Raw genomic sequence first — 25,247 nt, 5'->3', positions numbered from 1 at the left:
CATGCCCTAATATAAATGTATAAATATATTTCAACAAACAAAAGAAATTAGAAAATTTTCATATCAGCTGTACATGCAACATGTATGTTTAAGCAAAATGTTAAAATGATTTTGTTACCAGACAGGCCACAAGCACAGAGTCACTGTTGTTCCTTTCTGCTGGAGACCGACACAACTCAATGAGACGAGGAACAGCTAAGGAAATAAGGACTATTATACATGTGTTGTGCTTTTACAATTTTGTTCTGTGCTTATAATATATATATACATAATTTCAATAAGAAACACCAGAAGTGATAAAACACAGTTCTCAGTGTCACAGCTTAAAAGGAATAGTTTACCTAAAAAAATATATATGTACTGTATATTTTATATAAAGTCAGTGACTCACTTTAAAGTTTGGGAGGAGCATGTACACTTAATCCTACCAATCACAACACCAGAGTAAGCATATATAATCCGCAGCGTACCTCACTGCTGCAACAATTCTTTCGGAATTTGGCCCCGCCCACTAACCCGTGAGAGATCCATGCAACAGATTTGAATGACCCACTAATCTGCGTGAAGCATTTGCCCTCATCAGATAAGCTCTTCCATCACAATTGTCATGTTATTCAACAAAAGCTACCACAGAAGCTCACTATTTTCATATTTTATGGCAAGACTGGCTGCCATTTAACTGTTCTAACATTCTAATCTTTACTCACCGAAGCAGACCCTGGCGTTGAGGCAGCCTCTGCAAAGCTGCCACTGCTTCACTGTATACCTGTTGTACAGCTCCCTTTAGCTGCATACAGGTCCTCTCATCTTAACATTCCACCCTATATGGCATAAAGCCTATATGCGATGGGCACTGCGCCGGCTGCACATCACTTGAGCTCTATTACAGCTTTAGTTGAAGACAAGGTAATCAAATTATTAGAAATTGAATTCCGACATTATTCCAATGTACAGTGTTTCAATCCTGTAATCCTGCAAAGGTGCTTCCTGTCAGCCTGGATAACCTTGGTGTGCATTTCGTTTTATGGTGCGTTCCATTCAGAAGTAATCATCAATATGCCGCAGAGGTGGGGGACTCGAGTTACATGAATTGACTCGAGTCACAAATTTAAGGACTTGTGACTTGCATGACTAAATGAAGAAAAAGACTCGACTTGACTTTGACTTGAGAATCTGTGACTCGAGACTTGACTTGAACTGCATGACTCAACAATGACTTGAATGTTCCCCTTCTGTCGCTCTCTCTACATTGTGTCAGAGAAGGGGTCTCTCTTGAGCGCCGATATACACCTCTGATCTATGAAAAAAGGCCAATGAGAAGTTGGCAGCCGGTATTTGCATATCCCGCCCCCGGACATACGGGTATTTAAGTGGGGCAAATACGGGAGTTGGCCGTGTACTGCGGAAAAATGTACGCCCACGAAGGGGGGCGGAGACCTGGCAAACTGAATTGCGTAAACGAGTCGAATGGTCCGGTGCAGCCAGCGTGACGGGTTGGGCAGTGAAAGCCACGCCTCTAAACTCCGTGCTAGGGGCACCAAGGGGACGAGTTTTTTGGACGTACCCGGCGGGACTTCGCAGCGGTGCAGAAAAGGTAACGCAGCGTCGGGAGGCAACGTGGCGTCCCGAGGCTCTGGTGCTGAGAATAAACTCAAAGCACTTACATTGCTCCGCGCATCCGGCAGGGGGCGGGTTCGTGACTGAGGAGGAGGTCTGATGCTGGCGTCCTCTGGACTCGTCTGAACTGGCCGGCCGGGGAACAGTCGTGGGGCTGAAGGCGGGGACACCGCGTCCATGGAGCCGGGACTGTTGAGGCCTGAAAGCAGAGTGCCGTGAGAACGGCATTTGCGGGCCATGTGCCCCAGAGACAAAGGAAATAGCTCTTATATTGAGAATTTGTGTACCGCAGCCCTTGTTGGGGGGTGCGGCAAATGAAAAAACAAAGGATTCTCCTCCCGGCCCTCCACCGGGGGACGGAGTGGTCTTATCACCTCCGGAGCTAATGTCTTGGGCTCTGGGTGCGTTGTCTCAGGAGCGCCTGGGAGCCTTCCGGATCCTCGAGGGGGTCCGTGAGACAGGGGGCGTGCGCTTCCCGCGGGTTGCTCGACGCTGGGGCTGAGAGCTGGGCCAGGGTTGAGGCAGAGCAGCAGCTTGCCGGACGAGCCTGTGGCGGTGTGACGAGTGGAGAGGGGTGCTCTCCACGAAGACGTCAGCTCGTCATGCACTTCCGGGAAAAACGGAACCGGGGGGGCGAAACTGTGAGCGGCGCCCAGACCCCAGGAACCAGACGTCCAGCCGTGATGGTTGTGGGGAGGATGGAGGGTTCCAATCCAAGCCCACGCTGTTGGCTGCCCAGGAAAGCATGTCGGTCATCTGTGCGTCGGCCTCAGCCTGGGCGTGTAGGCCCGAAAGCGGCAGCCCAGGGGAGTCCTCAGCATCAGATACCACGCCCTCCGATGCCGCGCTGAGCTCATCTGCTTCCATCGCAAGAGGGTCGGCAGACTGGCTGTGAGGCGAGTCGCCGCCGCCTCGAGCACGGACGGGAATCAACGAGCGTGCTGGGGTGCGGGTGGTCCGAGGGGGCGTACCTGGCGGAGCTGCACCCGCTGCCATCCCCAAATCGCCTCCATCGCCAGCCGCATCGTCCTCAATCCCGTGGGAAGAAGGAGCAACATGGGGGGCGGCTGGAGTGGCTTATTGGACAGTGCAATAACAGCTCATGCGAGAGCTAATTTCCAAGTGGCCATAACTGACAATTCTTCTACAGTGCTTCCATCTTCACTTCATTTCTTCTCTGCTATCTTCAAATTCTATCCCCATTCTCAATTTCTCAATAATTTCCTACCCTCAGGCCAACCCAAGCATGAGGCTGCCTCTGCAAGTGACAACTGCTTGGTCTATTATTTGTGGCACTTTGCCCCACTTACCCAATAAAGCCCAGAGAGCACTCCCTTATGCTGCTTTCTGCTGTATGAGCGGAATCATAGAAATGCTGATTATGATTATGATGATTTTGGGTGAACTATTCCTTTAAATAATATGTTTTTAATTTAAATTTACCAGTTAATAAATTACAAATAAATGTAAAAAAAGATGCTTCAACAAAATGTATTTTCTCTATGTACTGTACAGTGGCCCCAAAAATTATTTGAACTATCTCTGTGTTGACTGTGCTAGGACACCTGTGTGAACTTGAGCCGAACAGACTTCATATATCCACTGAAAAGCACGTTGACAACAGTTATGTAAAATGTATTGCTAAAGTGGCTCAGAAAACTGAAGTTAGTAATAAGAAAAGTATAATTTGTTTGCAAATTACTTTCACTTTGATATTTTGTTATCTTGAATTATATTCAGACATTTTAAGTGTGACTTAAACAGTCCAAATACTATTTTGTGGCCACAATATAAAGACTAAACTTAAGGTTCAGTGCTGGGTTTTTTTTCTCAGCTGTATTGTGAAGTTAGTGGTTTTGCTTCATACCCATGAGTTGTATGGCAGTTTGAGCAACCAGCGGATCTCTGCTGAGACGGGCCAGTGTGACGACAGCTTTCTGCTGGACTCGCTCACATGCTGAACTTTCTGAGGGACTGAAGGATGAAGGCTTCTCATTCAGCAACAGAAGCAGCTGCTCGATTCCTACAGAAAACATTTACAACACTAAACACCAGTGGCTTATCTCCGCAAACATTCAACAACACCAGTGTGACATTAGGCTATATGTGATACTAAGATGTTGCATTTAGTGCATCTTAATCTTTATGTAAAAAATGCATAGAAATATAACAGCTACAATCTACATCAATGGTAAACATTCCATTATCTAGATTTTATATGTTAGGTGCTAATCTATTTTACATTTTGAGAAGCAGAGCAACATTACAATACACTACAACAGAAAGGGTAGACACATTAAAAAAATTATATTCAGAATTAATAATTCAACCTATATATCATTGATTTGATAATGTTATTTTCCGATACCTTTCTCCTGAAGCACTTCTGTACTGCACTGCTCCAAAACAGACAGATTAGCAAGAATTGTCACAACCTACAGGGATTGAAGTATTGTGTCATTTTTATTTGTCGTCATCATCAATATGATTGTCATGTTTAAATGTGTTTTTGTTCATGTTTTGATTTCATGTCTTATGTTAATATTCTAGTTCCTGTTTTATAGTCACGTGTTCATATCATATGATTTCCTGTAACCTCATGTGATCTTGTCATGTGATTCTGTAATGTGTTACCCCTGTTCATGTGTCTTATTTTCATTGGTTCATAGTTTAAGCAGTCTTGTTAGCAGTCTTGTCTTTTCATTGGTTAAAGTTTATTATTCTTGTTATTTTGTTTATACTTCAGTCTTGTTCTGGTTGTCATTGTCATTTGTTTGCCCATGTCCATGTATTTAAGCCCTCATGTTTGCTATTGTCTTCGGTCAAGTACTGTTGGTGTAACGTTGTGTCTTTGTTCTGTCAAGTCAAGCCAATTCAAGTAAGGTGAAGTCTATATCTGTTTTGTTTTCACTTTGGAGTTCCGGTTTTGGATTTCACGTCGTAAATAAATTGCACTTGGGCTTTCTCACTTCATCGTTGTCTTCGTCTGCCTGTCATTGCTAAGCAACGTTACAATGATACTGGGGAAATAAATACTGTTTGTGGATAACATGGAATCCAAATGATATTGGAGTACTACTAGGGATGTGCTAGTCGAGTAGTCTGTTTTAAGGATAGTAATGTATAATATAGGCTCTGTCATGTGACCATGATTGGATGCATTTCGAGATATACGGCCAATAAGCGCAGCACTATGGCAACTAAAGGATATTAAACCAAAAAAATGTTAATAACTATAACATCTTATTCCACAATACTATCAAAGTAAGAAATAAGAAAGGCTCCAATAAAGAACAGCACAAAACCGTTTATGCATATCCTGAACACAGAATGATGTGCTTCAATGTAAACATAGAGCTTGGGAGTCTCAGGATGATCCTCGTCGCACAGTCAAAAGCGCAGATCTGCTAAATAAAATTCCAGGTACACATCTTGTTCACAACATAGTCATGGGAAGTCCAGTTATTTTCAGTGGACCAGTCCTTTTGGATGGTTCATTTCAATTAACCCTTTAATAAAAACTATTCGACAGTTCTTTTACGTCATAACATAATGACGTCACTAATATCTAAAGCTAATCAACCCGGCATATTGGAATGCATGCTTAAACACATTCTTGTTGATTATTACATTTTATTCAATTGCGTTATAATAATAAGTGTGTTTATTTTCCTCAGAGTTTCATTCAGTGATACTGCACCTCAAATACGACTGACAACTGTTGAAAATATCTTGGATCAATTTTAATAAGTCTTAATCAACTCTCCCTTTTTTACAAAAGCCATAAACAAGCTCGTAACACCTTAAAATATAATCTGCATGCACAATAGCTTCTCAAAAGTACTAGCCAGAAACTGTTAACCACAGTAGTCAATAACTGAAGACCATTTCTGGCAAATACCCTCTCAAGAAGCGAGTGTTTAACTAGCAGATCAACCCATTCGATAGAATAGATTATTTAATTTTCAAAAACTTGACATTCTATAGAGATTGCCCTCCTGTCAGTACCTGAAACCCTGCAATGGTAGGATCTAATTGAAAATTATCAGTCCACATACTACATCCTAAAAATTCTACCTTCTAGCTCTGAACTGGTTGCCCACTGAAGCTAAGCAGGGTTGAGAATGGGCAGTACCTAGATGTGAGAATTCATGTGGTAAACAAGGTTCCTGCTGGAAGAGGTGTTTGTGAGTCCAACAGGGCCATGCAGCCTGTGTGGGCCCTAATGCCTCAGTTTAGTGAATGGGGACACTACACTGTAAAGAGGCCACCACCTTTTGGATGAGAGGTTAAACCTATGTCCTGACTCTCTGTGGTCCGTAAAAAATCCAAAGTAAAGTATAAAAGTGTAGGGGTATAACCCTGGCATCCAGGTAAAATTTTCACATTATCCCTTATCAATCATGTACTTTAACAACATGAACAAGAGGTCTGGTACTTGACCTAGTTGAGGATAAGTTGGGGTTTGGGTTGGTAAATAATTAAAAACAATGCTTGCAAACACACAAGGTGTGTTTTGCGTGACCCTGTTTTTTGCTTTTTTTGTTGTTGTTGTTGTTCTTTCCATTTTTCAGTGTAAACACACGCTGGTAAGAAATCTTCATCCATTGCATGCATCTTGCTGGGTTTTTTTTCAGCATCTCCTGAAAAACTGCAGCATTTTTTTAGACAACATTATTAATTTAGATTAAAAGAAATGACTAAATTCAGGCATGAAACTCATGGTGTAATCTGTTAAAACCACGTAGTTAACAAGGTAAGTCACTAGTTAAATACGCTCTAGGCTTTCCTGGTCCAGGTACACATTATAAGTTAGTTTACTAGCAGTGTAAGCCTTTCTGCCAAGAAGGCTCAGGTGCACATAGAGATTTAGTTTGTTAGCATAACGCCATTCAGCCAAGCAGGCAAAGGCACATTTAGTTAGCATACTCTCAGTGCACATGGCTCATTGGAGCAGCAGCAGTACACAAGTCTTGGCAATAGATCTGCTTGTTTTGTTTTGTGTTGTGTTTTTTTGTTATATGCAACTTCCCTGCTATTTTAATTTTTCTTTGAAACCCTTCTTCTCCCCAGCTCTACCTGTCTAGATCTGTGACATGAGTATAATATTTATGTATAATTGTGCAGCAGCATGTTCACATGGTTAACTAAAATGTCTGTGTATGCAGGTGTAACGGGTTGTATATGGGTTCTTTTAAATTGCTGCATAAATGGGGACAGCGCCCTCTGCTGGCGTCATTTTCACATTGCACCGCGGCGCTAAAAATAACGATTTCTGGGTAATCCACAGCAGAACTTCTGATAACTGCTGTGGGCTGTTTATGTCTCTGTCCGTGATTTTGACATGCCTATCCTGATTCAGCTTGGTTTCCCCATGTGCAGATGCCGCTCCACATACACAACATAGTGAGACTGATCCAAAGAGGACCGTTACACAGGGGTGTAAAATGTACTCCGAAATTATACTTAAGTGAAAGTATAGATTCTGAGTGAAAATTTTACTCAAATAAAAGTCCAAGTATCTAGCCACAAACATACTTGAGTGAAAGTAAAAAAGTATTCACATTAAATTGTACTTAAGTATTAAATTAAAAAGTAATTTTTTGCCTAGCAAGAATGAAATCAAGAGAGGAGATTGTGTGAGAGAGGATGTTGTTAAATTCGATTGGTTTATTAAGTCGCCTTTTTACTGTCTCTGACGACTGTCATATTTCTCAAATCGTTTTACAATAACAACATTTTTGCTAAATTATTTTTATGTGGCCTGTTGTATGTAACACAGCATTTACAAGCTTGTATATCAAATGTAAGCTGTGATCAAATTGCATGGTAGCTCAACTGATAGTGTTGCACTTGCTAGTCGACACGTGAGCCAAAAGTGTCATAGAATCACCACAAAATAACATGGTTGTTTCAAAAATTAGCTTTTTATGACACAATCAGTTAGGTTTAGGTTTAAGGTGGGGAGATAGAACATTAAACTTAACCATTAACATTAAACCTCATCTGTTCGGGAGAACATTTCACTCTCTTTTAGTGCCAAGCAATGGACATTTTACTTCAAAACTGCCCTGAGAACTGTAATGAACCACATCATTTTATTTAGCAAAAACGTTGTCATAGAGAGCATGGGAGAAGGCACCCCTGAATTGTGATGTCAGAGGACCCAGCCCCTTGAGACATAGACAAAGATTAAAACAAAAAATATCTATATAAGCTTTGAAGAAAGTTGGTAATGTTGTTGGTTTGTGAATAGTTTTTTGAGGTTTGCTACCAAACATTGCTGTTGAGCAGATTCCAAATTAATATTTACTCAGATTCCATTATTTTTATTATCATTGTTATTATCATTAAAAAAAAAATGTTTTATAGTTATTATAAATATAGCTGCAAGCAGTGATTAACAGGGTTCAAGCCTTTAGGGTCCTTTAAGTTCACATGCAACAGATATCAAGTATTAATTAGATTGCTTTAGTTGCTTTCAGGCTATGTACATTTTGAGAAACATCAGGTGAGGTATCACACAGATATGGTCATTTTAAGTTCCTGACTGTTACAGCACCACCAAGAGGCATATGTATGCAATGTTTTTCTTTATGTATTCAATGTTCTTAGAATGACCTCACACATACAGTATGTGTCTCAAATTTTGTGAAAATATCTCATTCCATTCAAGAGTTATAACTATTTGTTTATAAAAAGTGGCCACACCAACTGCTTACATTTTGGTGTAGCTTTGCAAAGTTGAATCAAAAGTTAAACATTTTTTGATAATTATTAATAATGGGACTCTAGAGTATCTTTCTGCACTGGTGTAGTAGTGCAAATAGCTGCTAAAAGATCATTTTGTTGATGGCGGCAATGTTTTTCAAGGTATGTGACTGTCCTTATAGACCTTGATTGCACCTTAGTCATAGACACTGCATACAAATCAAAGTTGATGGCCCAACCGTTCCATAGTTAGATCCATTTTAAAGGTTTTTACTATTATAGTGCCACCAAGAGATGGAGATGCACATTACATTTGTGTGTCCTTAAGGTGCGTACACACTGCCAGCGACTTTGTCGCTGCAGGTCGCCAGTGGCTGGCGGTGAAGTCGCTAGTGGGTGTTCCCACTACTGGTTGCCTAGTAACGTTTATAAATGACATTCACGGATGTCATTCCATTGCTGTTGACAGCGAATCTCTTTTCTTGCCACTGAAAAAAAACATTTTGGAGGGAAAAGACTAAATATAAATGGAATCAGTACATAAAATGCTTTATATCAAAGATGAATGAGAAACAAGGCGTGCTGTTTGCCATAGCGGCTGTTTATCTGCGGCAAAAATGCAAATGCCGGTCTGTCTGGGTCCATAAAATCCCCGCGATCTCAGATACACCTTTCAACGCAGTATTTTTCTTAAAAATGTCCTTGTACGTGGGAAGAGACATGTCATAGATCACTGGAAAATTTCTAACAGCAAGAATTAGCCTTTCATCCATCTTTCCATTACTGCAGGAGCTGAGAGAGAGAGAAGGATCACGTGAGCTCTCCCGTCTTCTCTCCTATTGGCTGTTGCTTCCGTTAGTCACTTTTCATTTGAATAAAGTTGACCTTGTCCCAACTTTTTCGCGTCACTGGACACGCCCACATCTAGTCGCACCTTTAGAATAACTCCATACATATGTGTACCAAATTTGGTGACAATATCTGATTCTGTTAAATAGTTATAATCATTTTAGTAAAAGTAGCCACGTCCATTACAAAGTTTTGGTGTACCTATGACAATAAATCAAAATTAAAAAATTCCTTTAATAACTTTTCATTTTGGGACTACAGAGAATATTTCTGCACTGGATTGGTTCCGACTGGGCGAATGGCCTAGGACTAGTTCGAAAAAGTAAGTATTTATGCAATGTTTTGTTTCACACCAATGATACTTGCGTACAAAATGTTGTTCAGAACGAGGAGATCTACATTATGGTATGAATAACATGTTTCTTTGTGAAACACAGTGGTAAATACAATGATTTACACGCATGTAAACATGATAGTGCCTCCCGGTGGCCAATTTCTTCCAAATTTTCCACATACCTCTTGGGCCAAGCGACAAATAGGCCTACAATGTTTAGTTCCAATCAACCTAACCCTATATAAAAGCTGCTGAAAATGTATTGGTCGATGGTGGACATGTTTTTAAAGATATGCGACTGTCCTCATAAACCTTGATGGCACCTTGGTCAAAGACACTGCATGCAAAATTCCAAGTCGATTGGACCAACGGCTCCATAGTTATTGTAATTGTATTTTTTATTATTATTATAGCACCCCCAAGAGGAAGAGATTATAATTTTTTCAACAAATCATTGAAAAAAGATTCTTTCCAAAAAAAATAAATAAATCAGTAAACAACAAACTCCACAAAGCACATGTTGTGAATATTAGATGTGATCTAAGACCTTTATAGGCCCTAAGAGATCTAATGATTTTCACATAAATACACTTTTATGTTTCTATTTTATATACAATGATAGATTGTAGCCTACTAAAAGGCATGATTTACCTTTATACATTTTTACTTAATTTGTTTTGCCTATGAACAAGGTTCACAACAAAATTTTTGAAACTCAGTAGAACATTGCATAATGCAAAAATATTACTGTGGGTCCTTGTTTGGCAGTATTGTTATCGTAATACCTCTTTAAAGCACAATCAAATAAATTACAGAAAACATCTAGGTTACTATTGTAACCTCTATTCCAAATAGGCAACGAGACGTTGGGTCGAACAAGCGACACTAGGGGTCTCTCTTGAGAGCCTCACGCATCTCTGAACTTGAGAAAAGGCCAATGAGAAATTGGCAGACAGAATTTGCACTTCCCGCCCCCGGACATACGGTTATAAAGGTAGGGAAATGCGTCTGCCCATTCAGGATTTTGCTCTTGCTGCCGAGAATGAGGTTCGGCTGTAACAGTGGCTCAGTTCAGCGTCGTGGCCGGGAGGACACAATGTCTCGTTCCCTCCTTCAGGGAACGGAGGTTACAATAGTAACCTAGATGTTCCCCGTCTGTCTCTCAGTTCGACGTTGTGTCGAAGAAGCGACACTAGGGGTCCATATTTAATCACGCCATGCACTGAACCTTGTACGTGCGCTGCTAACACAGGTGCGGGCAGGCAGTTGCGTGCCAAAGAGACAGGCCATGTCAGCCTACACGTACCCTTCCCTAACGCCCCATAAAATCGTCATAACCTTCTGGTACCCTACACCCCGATATGGGGGGAACAAGAGGACGTGCTAAGCATGGGAGTAAGCTGTGGCAGCAGCGCCTTTTCTCTCTCTATGTTTCTCGCATAGAGTCAAAGCGGCTGGGGCCATCTTAACGCTATCACACGCATCGGGGAAGGCGTTCTTTTCCAATTCCTATTCTTTCAGAGGGAAAAGACCCCGCAGAGACCACACCTGCCCAGGCTGGGGGAGGTAAAGAGTGATGAATTACATCACATGGGTTTTCAGGTCACATGTGGAGAATGGCGTGGTGGTAGATCCTACCTATTGAGAGGGAGGAGTTGCTACAAACACGGTGACTGATGGGCAGCGGGGACTGCCCAAGGGAGACACGGGTCCACTCGCAAGGGGATCGTACCACGGAAAATACACACAGCGGGATTAATCCACATGGGGGCCCGTCTTGTGGAGCACCTATTCCAGTACAGAGTAGTTTCAGTACTCGTTGTTGGTCTGGTCGGGGAATTCCTCCGCTGAATTCGCGGACCAGAGGTATAGGGAGGAGTCATCCAGGGAGCCGAGTTAGTGGGATCTCCTGGGATAAGAGTGCACGTGATCGCCTCAGTGGAGGGAAAAGGCGCTAGGTGCAAGCGGTACACTCAGTCAGTTGTTCCGCATTACCAAGTTCTACCGGCTCGAACCTGAGAAAACATGGGATGAGACCGAATCAGCCCTGAGATTGTAAAATCTCATAAAGGTAATGGGTGTTGCCCAGCCCGCTGCTCTGCATATGTCTGCTAGGGAGGTGCCATTGGCCAGTGCCCACGAGGATGCCACACTTCTCGTAGTGTGTTTTCAAACCCATAAGGGGGTGGCACGGCCTGGGTGTGATAGGTCAATGCTATGGCATCAACGACCCAGTGGGAAAGACTCTGTTTGGAGACAGCGTTCCCTTTACGCTGTCCACCAAAGCAGACAAAAGAGCTGCTCAGAACATTTAAAGTTCTGCATGCGGTCCACATAAGTACGCAAAACGCACACCGGACACAGCAACGGAAAATGCTGGAACTGCCTCCTCCCGGGACAGCTTCGCTTGCAGGTTCACTACTTGATCCATAAAGGGGGTCGTAGGAACCTTGGGCATGTAGCCCGGTCACAGTCTTTGGACGACATGTGTGTCTGCCAGACCGAACTCCAGGTGACAGAGAACGCTTGCAGGTCCCCAACCCTCTTGATGGAGGCGAGCGCAATCAGGAGGGACGTCTTCAAGGAGAGGGCCTCGAGCTCAACTGAGTCAAGTGGCTCGAAGGGGGGGTCTCTGAATGCCTGCGAGGACCACTGAGAGAACCCAGGAGGGGAACAGGCTTGGCCAGGGAGGATTCAACCTCCGGCACCTATAAGGAACCTGATAATCAAGTCATGCTTAACCAAGGACTTGCCGTCCACTGGGTCATGGTCCAACCTCTCTTGCAGGGATGAATGCACTGACCGAACTGCGCATCTCTGCGGGTCTTCAGACCGGGAAGAACCCCAATTTGCAAACAAGCATCAATTTGGGGTGTAAATTTGCCTGGTAGAGGGAGCTCTGGCTTGGCTGATCATGTCTACGATGGCAGGTAGTAGGCCAACTAGATCTTCCGCATCCTGTCACGGGCCAGACATGGAGTTTCCAGAGGTCTGGGCATGGATGCCAGAGGGTGCAAGAAGGGGAAAGAAGGTCCTCCTCAGGGGAATTCGCCAGGGAGGGGCTGTTGCGAGCGTAGCATCCATTAGGGAGTAGCAGAGCGGGTAGTGGGAGGTCTCATGGGAGTCAAACAGGACTACCTGTGCTTTGCCGAACTTTTCCCAAATCAGCTGGACCGACAGGGGGTGAAGCCTCCACTCTCCGCTTATTGTACCTTGTCGCGACAACGCGTCCGCTTCCGTGTTGAAGCTGCCTAGGATGTGAGTGGCGCGCAGCTCCAAAGGAGGAGATGGCGAACCAGTTTTGACATGTGACGGGAGCACACGCCGCCTTGGCAATTTATGTACATTACGTCGTGGTGCTGTCTGAATGGATCAAGATGTGCTTGCAACAAGTTTAATGGAAGGAAACTCCGTAGGGCAAGATATACAGCCAGCAACTCTAGGCAGTTGATTTTCCAATGCAGCGGGGGCATGCCTGTTGCACACCGTGCCCCAACCCAACTGTTCCTGTCCGTAGAAAACAGAGGTCTGTCCAGGGTTTGAATCTGGCGGCAGGCGTAAATACACGGTGCGTGCCGCGGCACCATGCCCATCTCTCTGGGGCCAGTGCTGAAGTGGTCTCATATGCATCAATCCCAGTGGCGTGACTGCCGCAGAGGATGTTATATGCCCCAGGAGCCTCTGGAAATGTTTTTAGAGGAACCGCCATGCCTGGCTTGAACAAGGTGAGGCATTTCAGCACTGAGCATTGAGACTGAGTCTAACTCCATGCCGAGAAAATAGATGCTCTGAACCAGGGTGAGCTTGCTCTTTTCCCAGTTGACCTGAAGCCCTCGGTGGCTGAGGTGCCTGAGCACCTGTCCCTGTGGGCGCATAGTAACTCTCTGGAGTGGGCCAGGATGAGCCAGTCGTCGAGGTAGTTGAATATGCGGATGCCCACTTCCCCTGGTGGGGCAAGGGCTGCCTCTGCGACCCACGTGAGGACGACATGAGGGGACAAGCACACGCCGAAGGGGAGGACCTTGTACTGATACGCCTGTCCATCGAATGCAAACTGTAGAAACGGTCGGTGTTGAGGCAAGATAGAGAAGTCCTGGCCAACTAGCGTGATGGGTTGGGAAGTGAAAGACATGCGTCCAAGCTCCATGCGAGGGGCACTAAAGGGACGATCGTTTTCGACATACCTGGAGAGGCTTCGCAGCGGGGCAGATAGTGTGGCATCAGGAGGCAAAAGCGCGTCCCGAGGCTCTGGTGCTGAGAGAAGACTCAAACATTTCAAAATAAGAGTCCCCAATATATTTCATACTTTAAAGTTAAAAGTTCCACTCTGTAAATAAAATATTTTTTTCTTTTTTATCCATAGTTTGGTTGCACCATAAACTGCATCTTGAATTGTATTTAATTAGGACAATATTAGCCTCTGTCTGGCCCTCCACACCACAGGAAGGAAAGATGAAGAACATATAATATAGGCCACTAATTTTAAAAACTATTGGCAGATAAAATTGTTTTTATTTCAATACATTATCATATCAGCAAAATTCAATATTTGTCGACCTCTAATTTGTATTTATTTACATAAAGATACATAAAACAATTTATTGTGATATATATGTGGTAAACCTGTCTTTTGCGATTGTGTGGATTTGATTTTGGATGGGATTACAGTATCAATTTTATTAGTACAGGTCTTTAAAAAGTCTTAAGTTTGATTTAGAAAACTCTGCAGCAACCCTACTATCAAGCATCTCATATGTGGTGGTCCATCTGTTTACTTTGCTAGAAAAAGTGTCACCTGCTTGAAATTTGTTTTTGTCGAGACGTCAGGTTTGCGCACTCATGATAACAAGCGAGTGATTGCAATAAACAACAGCCAATGAAATAGAGAGCTCAAAAGGAGAGTAAGACAATGTGAAGAAGCAGACAAAAAATATTTTGTTACCTATCGCTTGCAACTGCTCTCATTAAGTGCCGGATTAATATTGTTTTATCATTTCTTCTTGAGAGAACCGTCTTTGTCCCGTGTCCCCGCATACAGGGAAGCGGTAATCACTCCGACACCGAGATGAGCCATCGCTCTTGAACCTTGGATTTGAAAGAATACGTCGCAGCTGATTGACAAAGATTTCGGGCCATAATACATATAAATAATATGATAAATCGTTTCACAGAGGGCTGATGGCATATTCACTGTTCTCTTACAAAGTTATTCATGTATTCATTCTATTTCAATTAAATATTTATATGACCTTATCTGCAAGTTTAAATGAATCCATAAGGGAGGTTTAAATGTTAAATTGGTGTTTAAATCACCCCATGTTAAAAATTATCTGAATTAAGATATACAGAATGTTTAACCATTATGTAATACCTGCAATAATTGAATTACAGTCAGACAGCGGATCATAACAGACTTAAAAAGATTATCTGAATTACAGGGCCTGTGGTAAATTAAAGAATGTAGAATTTCTGTGGAATCAGACATTTACAATTTTTCTTGTGGCTCCCTCTGGTGGAAAAACTGTAAAACAGCTTGCCTATCTCCATATTTCTAAAAATGCAGTTGTAAAATTGTTATTTTTTTTATCTTATAGCACTGCCAAATTTATGCAATTTTGTATGTTACCTCAGAATGTTATTTTGCGCATGAATATTAGGTTTTGTTATATTTAAAAAATGTGCTCACAAGCAGGGACAAGATTCATTGATAGGGGGCTAAGCCTCTTTTAAGGAGGTCTGGGCATTAATTGAATGTCACACAAATACAGGACACGGGTCTCGTCTCAACGTCTGACCTTTTTATGATTTAATACGGGACACAATGCCTTATGGGATATTCAATATTTCGCTCTTTGCTAAAATACAGGACCCCGAGATAAAAGGCATCCCATATGGAGCATCGTGATTTCGGCCAAGGTACAGGACATCCACGTTAAAACACTAGCAGCAACAAACATTGCATATGTCACCTATCCCATTTTAAGCCATTTTCTGTGAAGAATGTTCATATTTGGATACCGCCATCATGAAAAGTGCAATCAATCGTAAAATATCCATCGCTAAAATATCATGCATGGTGAATGACAACCACGACAACGAATGTGGACATGACAACAAAAGCGACTGTAGTATGAACAGAAAATATCTGATCTAGCCACATATAATTTGCAGTTTGAACAGTCACTCAAAAAACAAAAAAACAAAACGTATTTGTGGGAAAAATCAGATTTGTCCTGCAGTGTGAACAAAGCAATATAGTTTCACTGCTCACATCATACATGGCACTGACTGCTGAACTAACATGATGTTACTTGCTTTCCTTGAGCTGCTCCTCGAGAAATGTGAGTCCCGCCTTTTTGATTGGTAATCTCAAACGAAATTGATGAGCAGTGTTAAATCACTAACATTTCTACTGCAAACCTATTTACAACTTGAAACTTACTGTGATTTAAAACATTGTTATTATTATTACTATTAAAAGCATTTTTTGTATTGTTAGCTTTGTGAAAACTTGTAAATGGCATATAGTTATGTTTATGTATGTAGATAGATATTTATATTGATACCTTTCTCCTCTTCTCCTTCCAGGGGTTGTGTTATAACACGTAACATTTAAAATATATATTTGATTTAGATTTTGATCTTCAACAAATCAACATTCCATGGTAAATTGTTCATATAAAAAAAAAAAAAACTAAAATCATTCTGTTCTTAAGAGTGCCATCTTGTGGTGGAATAATGTAAGGACACCACATATTGTGTCATGTTTTTGTTTGAAGAATACAGAAGCCCTGAACTTCAAGGTTGGGGGAACAAACGGTGATTTTTTTTTGTTTTGTTTGTCCCAATTTGTTTGGGATGAGCATTTTACATCGGTATAACTGTCTAGCTCATGTTTAGACAGGCCAACAATATTTGGATATTTATTTGACATTCTTCATCTGGAACTCTTTGCTTTCTGCAGTAGACAGTGTGTTTCAAAAGCATAAGCAACTTGTTATATTAAAATATAAATAATTATATAAATATATTATTATTATTAAATGTCACCATGAAAGTCTGATCATGACATATAGCAACAGAGAAAGCATTAAAAGCATAAGATTACATGTTTACTAATAGTGGCACCTGATGGCCATGGTTGGTACTGCAATCCTTTTTTTGAAGAGAAAAAATAATAATTTGGAAGAGAGAAAAAAAAAATTGAGCTTCCGTAGAAGAGTGAGTTGAATAACGTGAAAAAAGAGGAAGAAAGAAATCTAGTGATCAGTGCAAGATCTTCCTTACCTAAACGTCCTCTCACTTTCAACTGCTTTTATTTTCAGCAAACTTAACAAGTGTTTGTAAGAACATAAAATGAAGAAAAGCCAAAATCAAAAGTAACAGTCAGTATCTGGTGTGGCCACCAGCTGCATTAAGTACTGCAGTGCATCTCCTCCTCATGGACTGCACCAGATTTGCCAGTTCTTGCTGTGAGTTGTTACCCCACTAAGGCACTTGCAAGTTTCCGGACATTTTTGTGGGGAATGGCCCTAACCCTCACCCTCCGATCCAATAGGTTCCAAACGTGCTTAATGGGATTGAGATCCTGGCTCTTCGATGGTCCTGGCAGAACACTGGCATTCCTGTCTTGCAGGAAATCACACACAGAACAAGTAGTATTGGCATTGTCATGCTGGAGGGACATGTCAGGATGAGCCTGCAAGAAGGGTACCGCATGAGGGAGCAGGATGTCTTACCTGTAATGCACAGCATTGAGATTGTCGCCATGACAACAAGCTCAGTCCGATGATGCTGTGACACACCGCTCCAGACCATGATGGATCCTCCACCTCCAAACAAGTGGTGTTGGTGCGTAGTGGGCTAAAGCACATAACTGTTAATCAGAAGGTTGCTGGTTCGAGCCCCACAGCCACCATCATTGTGTCCTTGTGCAAGACTTAACTCCAGGTTGCTCCGGGGATTGTCCCTGTAATAAGTTCACTGTAAGTCGCTTTGGATAAAAGCGTCTGCCAAATGCATAAATGTAAATAAATCCTGCTCCAGAGTACACTGAATCCTCCTCAGTGTAATGCTTGTTCCTTCAACAAAAATTGTTGCTGGTGATGTCTGGTAAGGACCTGCCTTACAACAGGCCTACAAGACCTCAGTTCAGCCTCTCTCAGCCTATTGCCTGGTGTAACTCAGGCAGTTGTTGTTGCCATTCTTTACCTGTCCTCATAGAGTCCTCCCAGCTGGCGGAGGTCCTCCAGTCCCTCACGACACTACACCAGAGCCACCAACAATCCCTGCTTGAGCTCCGGCAGGACCAGGATCGCCGGTTTTTTGAGATCATGCGGGCTCAGGCAGAGGACCGGCACGCCATCCGGAGCCTCCTCAGCCAGGAGGCCGCGCCGGCCACAGCCGCGACCCCGGACACCCGCTCCACGCTGCCCCCGCCCACGTTACAGAAGATGGGGGTAGCAGACGATCCTGAGGCCTTTCTGGATTTGTTTGAGCGAACGGCAGAAATCTGGGTCTGGCCGCATGAACGATGGGCAGCCCGCCTAGTTCCTCTCCTGTCCGGGGAAGCTCAACTCGCGGCTCAACAACTGCCGGCAACTAACCTCCTGGCCTATACAGACCTAAAAAGAGCCATTTTGCAACGGGTCGGTCGGAGCCCGGAAGAGAATCGTCAGCTCTTCCGGGGCATGAAGTTGGAAAAGTCCGGTCGCCCGTTCGCATTTGCCCAACGGCTCCGGGACGCCTGTCGGAGGTGGCTGCTCGAGGGGGACCGCAACGTCGAGGGTGTTATCGATCAGGTGGTACTGGAGCAATTTAGTCAACGGCTGCCCCGGAAAACGGCGGAGTGGGTCCAGTGCCACCGCCCAGCGTCGCTGGAGGAAGCCATTCGTCTCGCAGAGGACCATCTGGCGGCGATCCCGAGGGCGGACGAGCCCTCTTCTTCGTCTCTCTCTCTCTCTCTCCCCTTCCCTTGTGTCTGCCCCTGCCCTCGCCTCCTCCCCTTTGGTCTCTTCTTCTGTTCTCTCCCCAGGGCCCGTTCCTGCCCCGCGCAGGCGTGGAGGGTTCCAGAGACCAGCTTCCCGGCCTTGGGAGAATGTACCCTCCCACTCCCCGTCTTTCAGCCGCTCTCCTCCTCAGGTGGGGGCGCCCGCCAGCACAAGTGCGGCCGCAACGCCTGGGCCGGCCTGTTGGAGGTGCGGAGACCCGGACCACTTCCGGGATCAGTGTCCGCTGATGGATTCCGGTAAGGATCAGGGGGGGTATTTACCAAGCTTTGCTGGATACCGGCTGCAATCAGACCACCATCCACCAACGCTTGGTTCAACCCGGGGCTTTGGGTTTAGCTAAACTGGTGAGGGTGAGGTGTGTGCATGGGGATGTTCACAAGTATCCCATGGTGACTTTGGTGATTAAATTCAGGGAAAAAAACCATAGTGTGGAGGCAGCGGTTAGTCCCAGCCTCACCCATCCGCTAATCTTGGGTACCGATTGGCCGAATTTTAAAGATATTTTAGAGGGTATTTGTGCGGATGGGTCCTGCATAAAGAGGTGTGTGGTGTGCGATGCTTTGGCAGGGGAGGCGGAGCCGGGGCCGTCCTCAGCTGCTCGGAATGACGAGGAAAGGGGCGAGGTGGCCACCCCTCCTCTCAGGGAATTCCCTGAGGGGGACTTCCCTCTAGAGCAGTCGCGGGACGAAACCCTTAAACATGCTCTTGACCAAGTGAGAGTAATTGATGGTCAACAGCTCCGGCCGGGCATCGCCATTTCATACCCATATTTTGCCATGATTAGAGATCGGTTATTGACGCAGGACGCTCAAACAAAGGAGGAAGTAACGCAATTATTGATGGTTACAGGAAACGGGAAATGGTTTTCCAGGCGGCTCACTATAATCCTATGGCCGGTCACCTAGGGGAACGGAAAACACTTCTCCGTCTAATAGCCCGTTTCTATTGGCCGGGCATTGGCGGTGACGTCCGCAGGTGGTGTGCAGCGTGCCGTGAATGTCAGCTGGTAAACCCACCGGCCACCCCAAAAGCGCCATTGCGCCCTCTACCATTAATCGAGGTCCCCTTCGAAAGAATTGGGATGGACCTCGTCGGGCCATTAGAACGGTCAGCACGCGGACATCGCTTCATGTTAGTCCTAGTGGATTACGCGACGCGATATCCGGAAGCAGTGCCTCTGAGCAACATCTCCGCACGTAGTGTTGCGGGGGCACTCTTCAAGATAATCTCCCGGGTGGGGATTCCGAAAGAAATCCTCACCGATCAAGGCACGACTTTTATGTCACGAACACTTCGCAAACTTTACGAGCTCTTGGGCATTAAATCGATTCGCACTAGCATTTACCATCCGCAGACTGATGGCCTAGTGGAACGATTTAATAAAACGCTCAAGAACATGATTCGTAAATTCATACACGATGACGCTAGAAATTGGGATAAGTGGCTAGACCCCCTGTTGTTTGCAGTACGAGAGGTCCCACAAGCCTCCACAGGGTTCTCCCCGTTTGAGCTGCTGTACGGGCGACGCCCCGCGGTGTCCTTGACGTCATCCGCGAGCGTGGGAGGAGGGACCTTCTAATAGCAAAAATGAAATTCAGTTCGTTCTCGATCTTAGAGCAAAACTCCACACACTGGGGCGATTAACACAGGAGAATTTGCTCCAAGCTCAAGAACGCCAACGCCGGCTGTATGACAGGGGTGCTCGGCTACGGGAATTCGCACCGGAGATAAGGTACTCAGTATTACTCCCAACATCGAGCTCTAAATTACTCGCCAAGTGGCAAGGACCCTTTGAGGTCACACGACGAGTAGGGGATCTCGATTATGAAGTTAAACGTACCGATAGAGGGGGCGCACGTCAAATTTATCACCTCAACTTCCTGAAATTATGGAGGGAGGAGGCGGCCTCTGTGACGTTGGCCACGGTAGTTCCGGAGAGGGCGGAGCTCGGACCGGAGGTAAACAAAAACTACAATCTTAACACTCTGGTTACTTGTGGAGACCAACTCTCACCGCGGCAACTCACAGAGGTTTCCGAATTACAAAAGGAATTTGCGGATGTGTTTTCCCCTCTACCGGGCCATACAAACATCATACAGCACCACATCGAGACCGAGCCGGGCGCGGTGGTGCATTGCCGCCCCTATCGCTTACCTGAACATAAAAAGAAAATAGTACGGGAGGAATTAGATGCGATGCTTGATATGGGCGTAATAGAGGAATCCCACAGTGATTGGTCCAGCCCGGTTGTTCTTGTTCCCAAGAGTGATGGTTCTGTTCGATTCTGTGTGGATCAACGCGGTGTCTAAATTTGACGCGTACCCAATGCCCCGTGTTGATGAACTGCTCGATCGGTTAGGTACTGCTCGATTTTATTCGACCTTGGATTTAACAAAGGGTTATTGGCAGATCCTCTTGACACCAATGTCCCGTGAGAAAACAGCCTTCACTATGCCGTTTGGATTACACCAATTTGTGACGCTTCCTTTCGGTTTGTTTGGGGCTCCGGCCACGTTTCAGCGACTCATGGATCGGATCCTCAGACCTCACACCGCGTACGCCGCTGCCTATTTAGATGATATTATCATTTATAGCAATGATTGGCAGCGGCACATGCAACATCTGAGGGCCGTCCTGAGATCGCTGCGGCGGGCGGGGCTCACAGCAAACCCTAAGAAGTGCGCGATTGGGCGTGTGGAGGTACGGTATCTGGGGTTCCACTTGGGTCATGGCCAGGTGCGTCCCCAAATTGATAAGACCGCGGCGATTGCGACTTGCCCTAGACCTAAGACCAAAAAGGGGGTGAGGCAGTTCCTGGGGCTGGCTGGCTATTATAGAAGGTTTGTGCCTTATTATTCGGACGTCACCAGCCCGCTGACAGACCTCAGTAAAAAGGGGGCTCCAGATCCGGTCCAATGGTCAGAGCAGTGCCAACAAGCGTTTATGCAGATTAAAGCCGCACTTTGTGGGGGGCCGCTTCTTCATGCACCTGATTTCTCTCTCCCTTTTATTTTGCAGACGGACGCTTCAGACAGAGGGCTGGGGGCCATACTCTCGCAGGTGGTGGAGGGGGAGGAGCGCCCAGTGCTGTACATTAGCCGGAAGCTCTCTTTGAGGGAGACTAAGTACAGCACCGTGGAGAAGGAGTGTTTGGCCATCAAGTGGGCGGTCCTCACCCTCCGGTATTACCTGCTGGGGCGGGCCTTCACCCTCTGCTCGGATCACGCCCCACTCCAATGGCTCCACCGCATGAAATATACTAACGCCCGGATCACTCGTTGGTATCTGGCTCTCCAGCCCTTTAAATTCAAGGTGGTCCACAGACCGGGGGTGCAGATGGCTGTCGCCGACTTTCTCTCCAGAAATGGGGGGGAGTGGTAGGCAGGCCAGATGGTGCCCCGGCCTGAGTCGGGCGGTGGGGGTATGTGGCAGCGGGGGCGTGGTCAAGCGCCCGTCCGGGAGAGGAAAGCAGTAAGGGCGCTTACACCTGAGCTAAATTATGCCTAACACCTGTCTCTAATTCCAGTGAGCACGAGGAGAGCGGCATAAAAGCAGACACAGAGCCTCCAGTCAAGGGGAGACGACAAGCCAACTCAGTGCGCTTGTATTACATTGTGTGTTGTAAAGAAAGAGAATAAAAGCTTACCTTGCGCTGAACACCTGTTTCCTGTCCTCCTTCCTGTGGGAAGCGTTACAATTATATTAACATAATAAATTGTATTCGGGGAAAAAGCAACAACTATGAACTTACTTTGGTCATATGAATACAGACAGTCTTGAATAATGACACAGAGAGCCCAACTCAGAATCTTACGTAGGTTCGTGGAGTGAACTCAGCAGCATAAATGCATTTTGGTAACCAACATTGCTGGAAAGTGCTGATTTACAGGCTTTTTACCAACGTATCAAGTGGTTACCCCCACTTTGTAAGATTTGGCATACTGTTGAATGTTTTATGCACAGCTGTTAGCAGTTTCATATGTGTTACCAATGTACAAAAACACAAAAGCTCTGTACCCAGTTGAGCTGATAATATATTTGTTAAAGTGTTTGCGTAGTTGTAGTTTCAGTTCTAAAAACATTGCACAATAGAGTTTAAACACAACAGTTCATGAAAACACATAGTTTTATAAGTTAGAGGGCCACATATGTTTATTATAGAAATACATATTTGTATATCATAGGATATCATAGCTCAATTTCAAACAAATGTTAAGTTACTTTTTATGGCCCAAGCACAAAGTGCGTAGGACCCTATTGTTTTCGTTAGGATTATTATTATTATTATTATTATTAGGGCCCAAGCACAAAGTGCGTAGGACCCTATTGTTTTCGTTAGGATTATTATTATTATTATTAGGGCCCAAGCCTTGAAAAGGCAAGGCCCTATTGTTTTCGTTAGGATTATTATTATTATTAGGGCCCAAGCAAAAAGTGCGTAGGACCTTATTGTTTTCGTTAGAATTATTATTATTATTATTATTATTATTTTTTTTTTTTTTTTTACGACTTACGGGGCACTTTTGGGGCTCTTAACATGCTCAAAAACTCTTGAAACTTTGCACACGGGTCAGAACCTGCGGTCATTAGGGCCGGCCTGAAGCTGGTACCCGGGCGTGGCAGGGGGGCTCGACAGCGCCCCTGGAACAGGGGCCGAAAACTTGGTCTATAACTCAAACACGCTTGCATGTAATAATATGAAACTCGGTACACATATAGATCTCATCATTTCATATATCCTTCATACTTTTACTTTTTACCCCAGACCAACAGGAAACCGTCTATTTAGGGTTGTTTGAAAACGCACGCAATGGAATTTGGAATACTCCTCCCAGAGAACTCCACCAATCGCCACCAAACTCGGTCAGCATGATGTCAAGACATTGACCATGAAAAATTGCCGGCAGGTTTTTGATATCTCCAACGGTTTGGCCGTGGCGAGGAAACGAAATGATGGCGAGAAACGAGAAACAGTCAGAGTGTTATAACTTCTACATACATTAATTGATCTCGATGAAACTTCAGCGGTGTGTTCGCTGTAAGAGGCCGATCGCATGGATGTGACTATTGTGAGTCAAAGTTATAGCGCCACCAACTGGCAGAAGGAAGTGTGTCACTTTCAAAATGCTTTAAAATCACCCACTTATTGTTACACGATTTACTTCAAACTTTAGGTGTATAATGTAAACACACGGCAGATGTAGACGTGTGAAAGAATTATTGATATCTTAAATACTGCTGTCGCGGCAGCTCTTCAAACTTGAATTTTCTTTTTTGATGCCTGGTGCAGGGGCTCAGTAGCGCCACCTTCAGACAAAAGTGGGGTATTGGTTTCATACTTTGACCTAGAGTCAGATATTTTGGTTTGAATGTGGAACACATTGCAAAAGAACTTTGAAGCTCAAAAAAGCACATAAATGAAGCTTAAACAGCAAGGAAGTGTGTTATAACTTCTGCATACATTACTTGATCTCGATGAAACTTCAGCAGTGTGTTCGCTGTAAGAGGCCGATCGCATGGATGTTGCTATTGTGAGTCAGTTATAGCGCCACCAACTGGCAGAAGGAAGTGTGTCACTTTCAAAATGCTTTTAAATCACCCCCTTATGTCTCAAGTGAACAAACAGACCAACAGAAAGTCAGATATTTTGGTTTGAATGTGGATTTCTTGGAATTTGCACACATCTTCTCGACGGTCGAAGCGAGCTTACGTTATTGCCCGTCATGCGCGGCGACCCTAAAGGCCCAGGGGTGGCGGTGCCACCGGCTTGGGCCCGTCATCGCTGCTCGCAGCTTTAATTATTATTATTATTATTATTATTATTATTATTAGGGCCCAAGCCTTGAAAAGGCAAGGCCCTATTGTTTTCGTTAGAATTATTATTAGGGCCCAAGCACAAAGTGCGTAGGACCCTATTGTTTTCGTTAGGATTATTATTAGGGCCCAAGCACAAAGTGCGTAGGACCCTATTGTTTTCGTTAGGATTATTATTATTATTAGGGCCCAAGCACAAAGTGCGTAGGACCCTATTGTTTTCAGTTAGGATTATTATTATTATTATTATTATTATTATTATTATTTTATTTTTTTTACGACTTACGGGGCACTTTTGGGGCTCTTAACATGCTCAAAAACTCTTGAAACTTTGCACACGGGTCAGAACCTGCGGTCATTAGGGCCGGGCTGAAGCTGGTACCGGGCGTGGCAGGGGGCTCGACAGCGCCCCTGGAACAGGGGCCGAAAACTTGGTCTATAACTCAAACACGCTTGCATGTAATAATATGAAACTGGGTACACATATAGATCTCATCGTTTCATATATCCTTCATACTTTTACTTTTTACCCCAGACCAACAGGAAACCGTCTATTTAGGGTTGTTTGAAAACGCACGCAATGGAATTTGGAATACTCCTCCCAGAGAATTCCACCAATCGCCACCAAACTCGGTCAGCATGATGTCAAGACATTGAGCATGAAAAATTGCCTGCAGATTTTTGATATCTCTAACGGTTTGGCCGTGGCGAGGAAACGAAATGATGGCGGAAACGAGAAACAGTCAGAGTGTTATAACTTCTGCATACATTAATTGATCTCGATGAAACTTCAGCGGTGTGTTCGCTGTAAGAGGCCGATTGCATGGATGTGACTATTGTGAGTCAAAGTTATAGCGCCACCAACTGGCAGAAGGAAGTGTGTCACTTTCAAAATGCTTTAAAATCACCCA

General features: G+C 44.4%; 1 protein-coding gene across 3 annotated transcripts in view; it reads right to left on the bottom strand.

The window, feature by feature from the left end:
- LOC127637921 (protein inscuteable homolog) overlaps positions 1–25,247 on the bottom strand; it is a 296,421-nt gene that overhangs the window by 3,803 nt on the left and 267,371 nt on the right. The window contains exons 10-13 of one of the 3 annotated variants that reach the window (XM_052119175.1): positions 22,169–22,201; positions 3,986–4,052; positions 3,485–3,640; positions 119–195 (exon numbers count right to left, since the gene is read on the bottom strand). In XM_052119175.1, coding sequence (XP_051975135.1) covers positions 119–195; positions 3,485–3,640; positions 3,986–4,052; positions 22,169–22,201 — 333 coding nt within the window. The remainder of the gene's footprint in view (positions 1–118; positions 196–3,484; positions 3,641–3,985; positions 4,053–22,168; positions 22,202–25,247) is intronic. The other 2 variants (XM_052119176.1, XM_052119177.1) reach the window with 2 other exon arrangements.

This window comes from Xyrauchen texanus, chromosome 46, assembly GCF_025860055.1.
Source record: "Xyrauchen texanus isolate HMW12.3.18 chromosome 46, RBS_HiC_50CHRs, whole genome shotgun sequence".
Taxonomy (NCBI): Eukaryota; Metazoa; Chordata; class Actinopteri; order Cypriniformes; family Catostomidae; genus Xyrauchen; species Xyrauchen texanus.
This window is presented reverse-complemented; position numbering and strand designations above follow the sequence as displayed.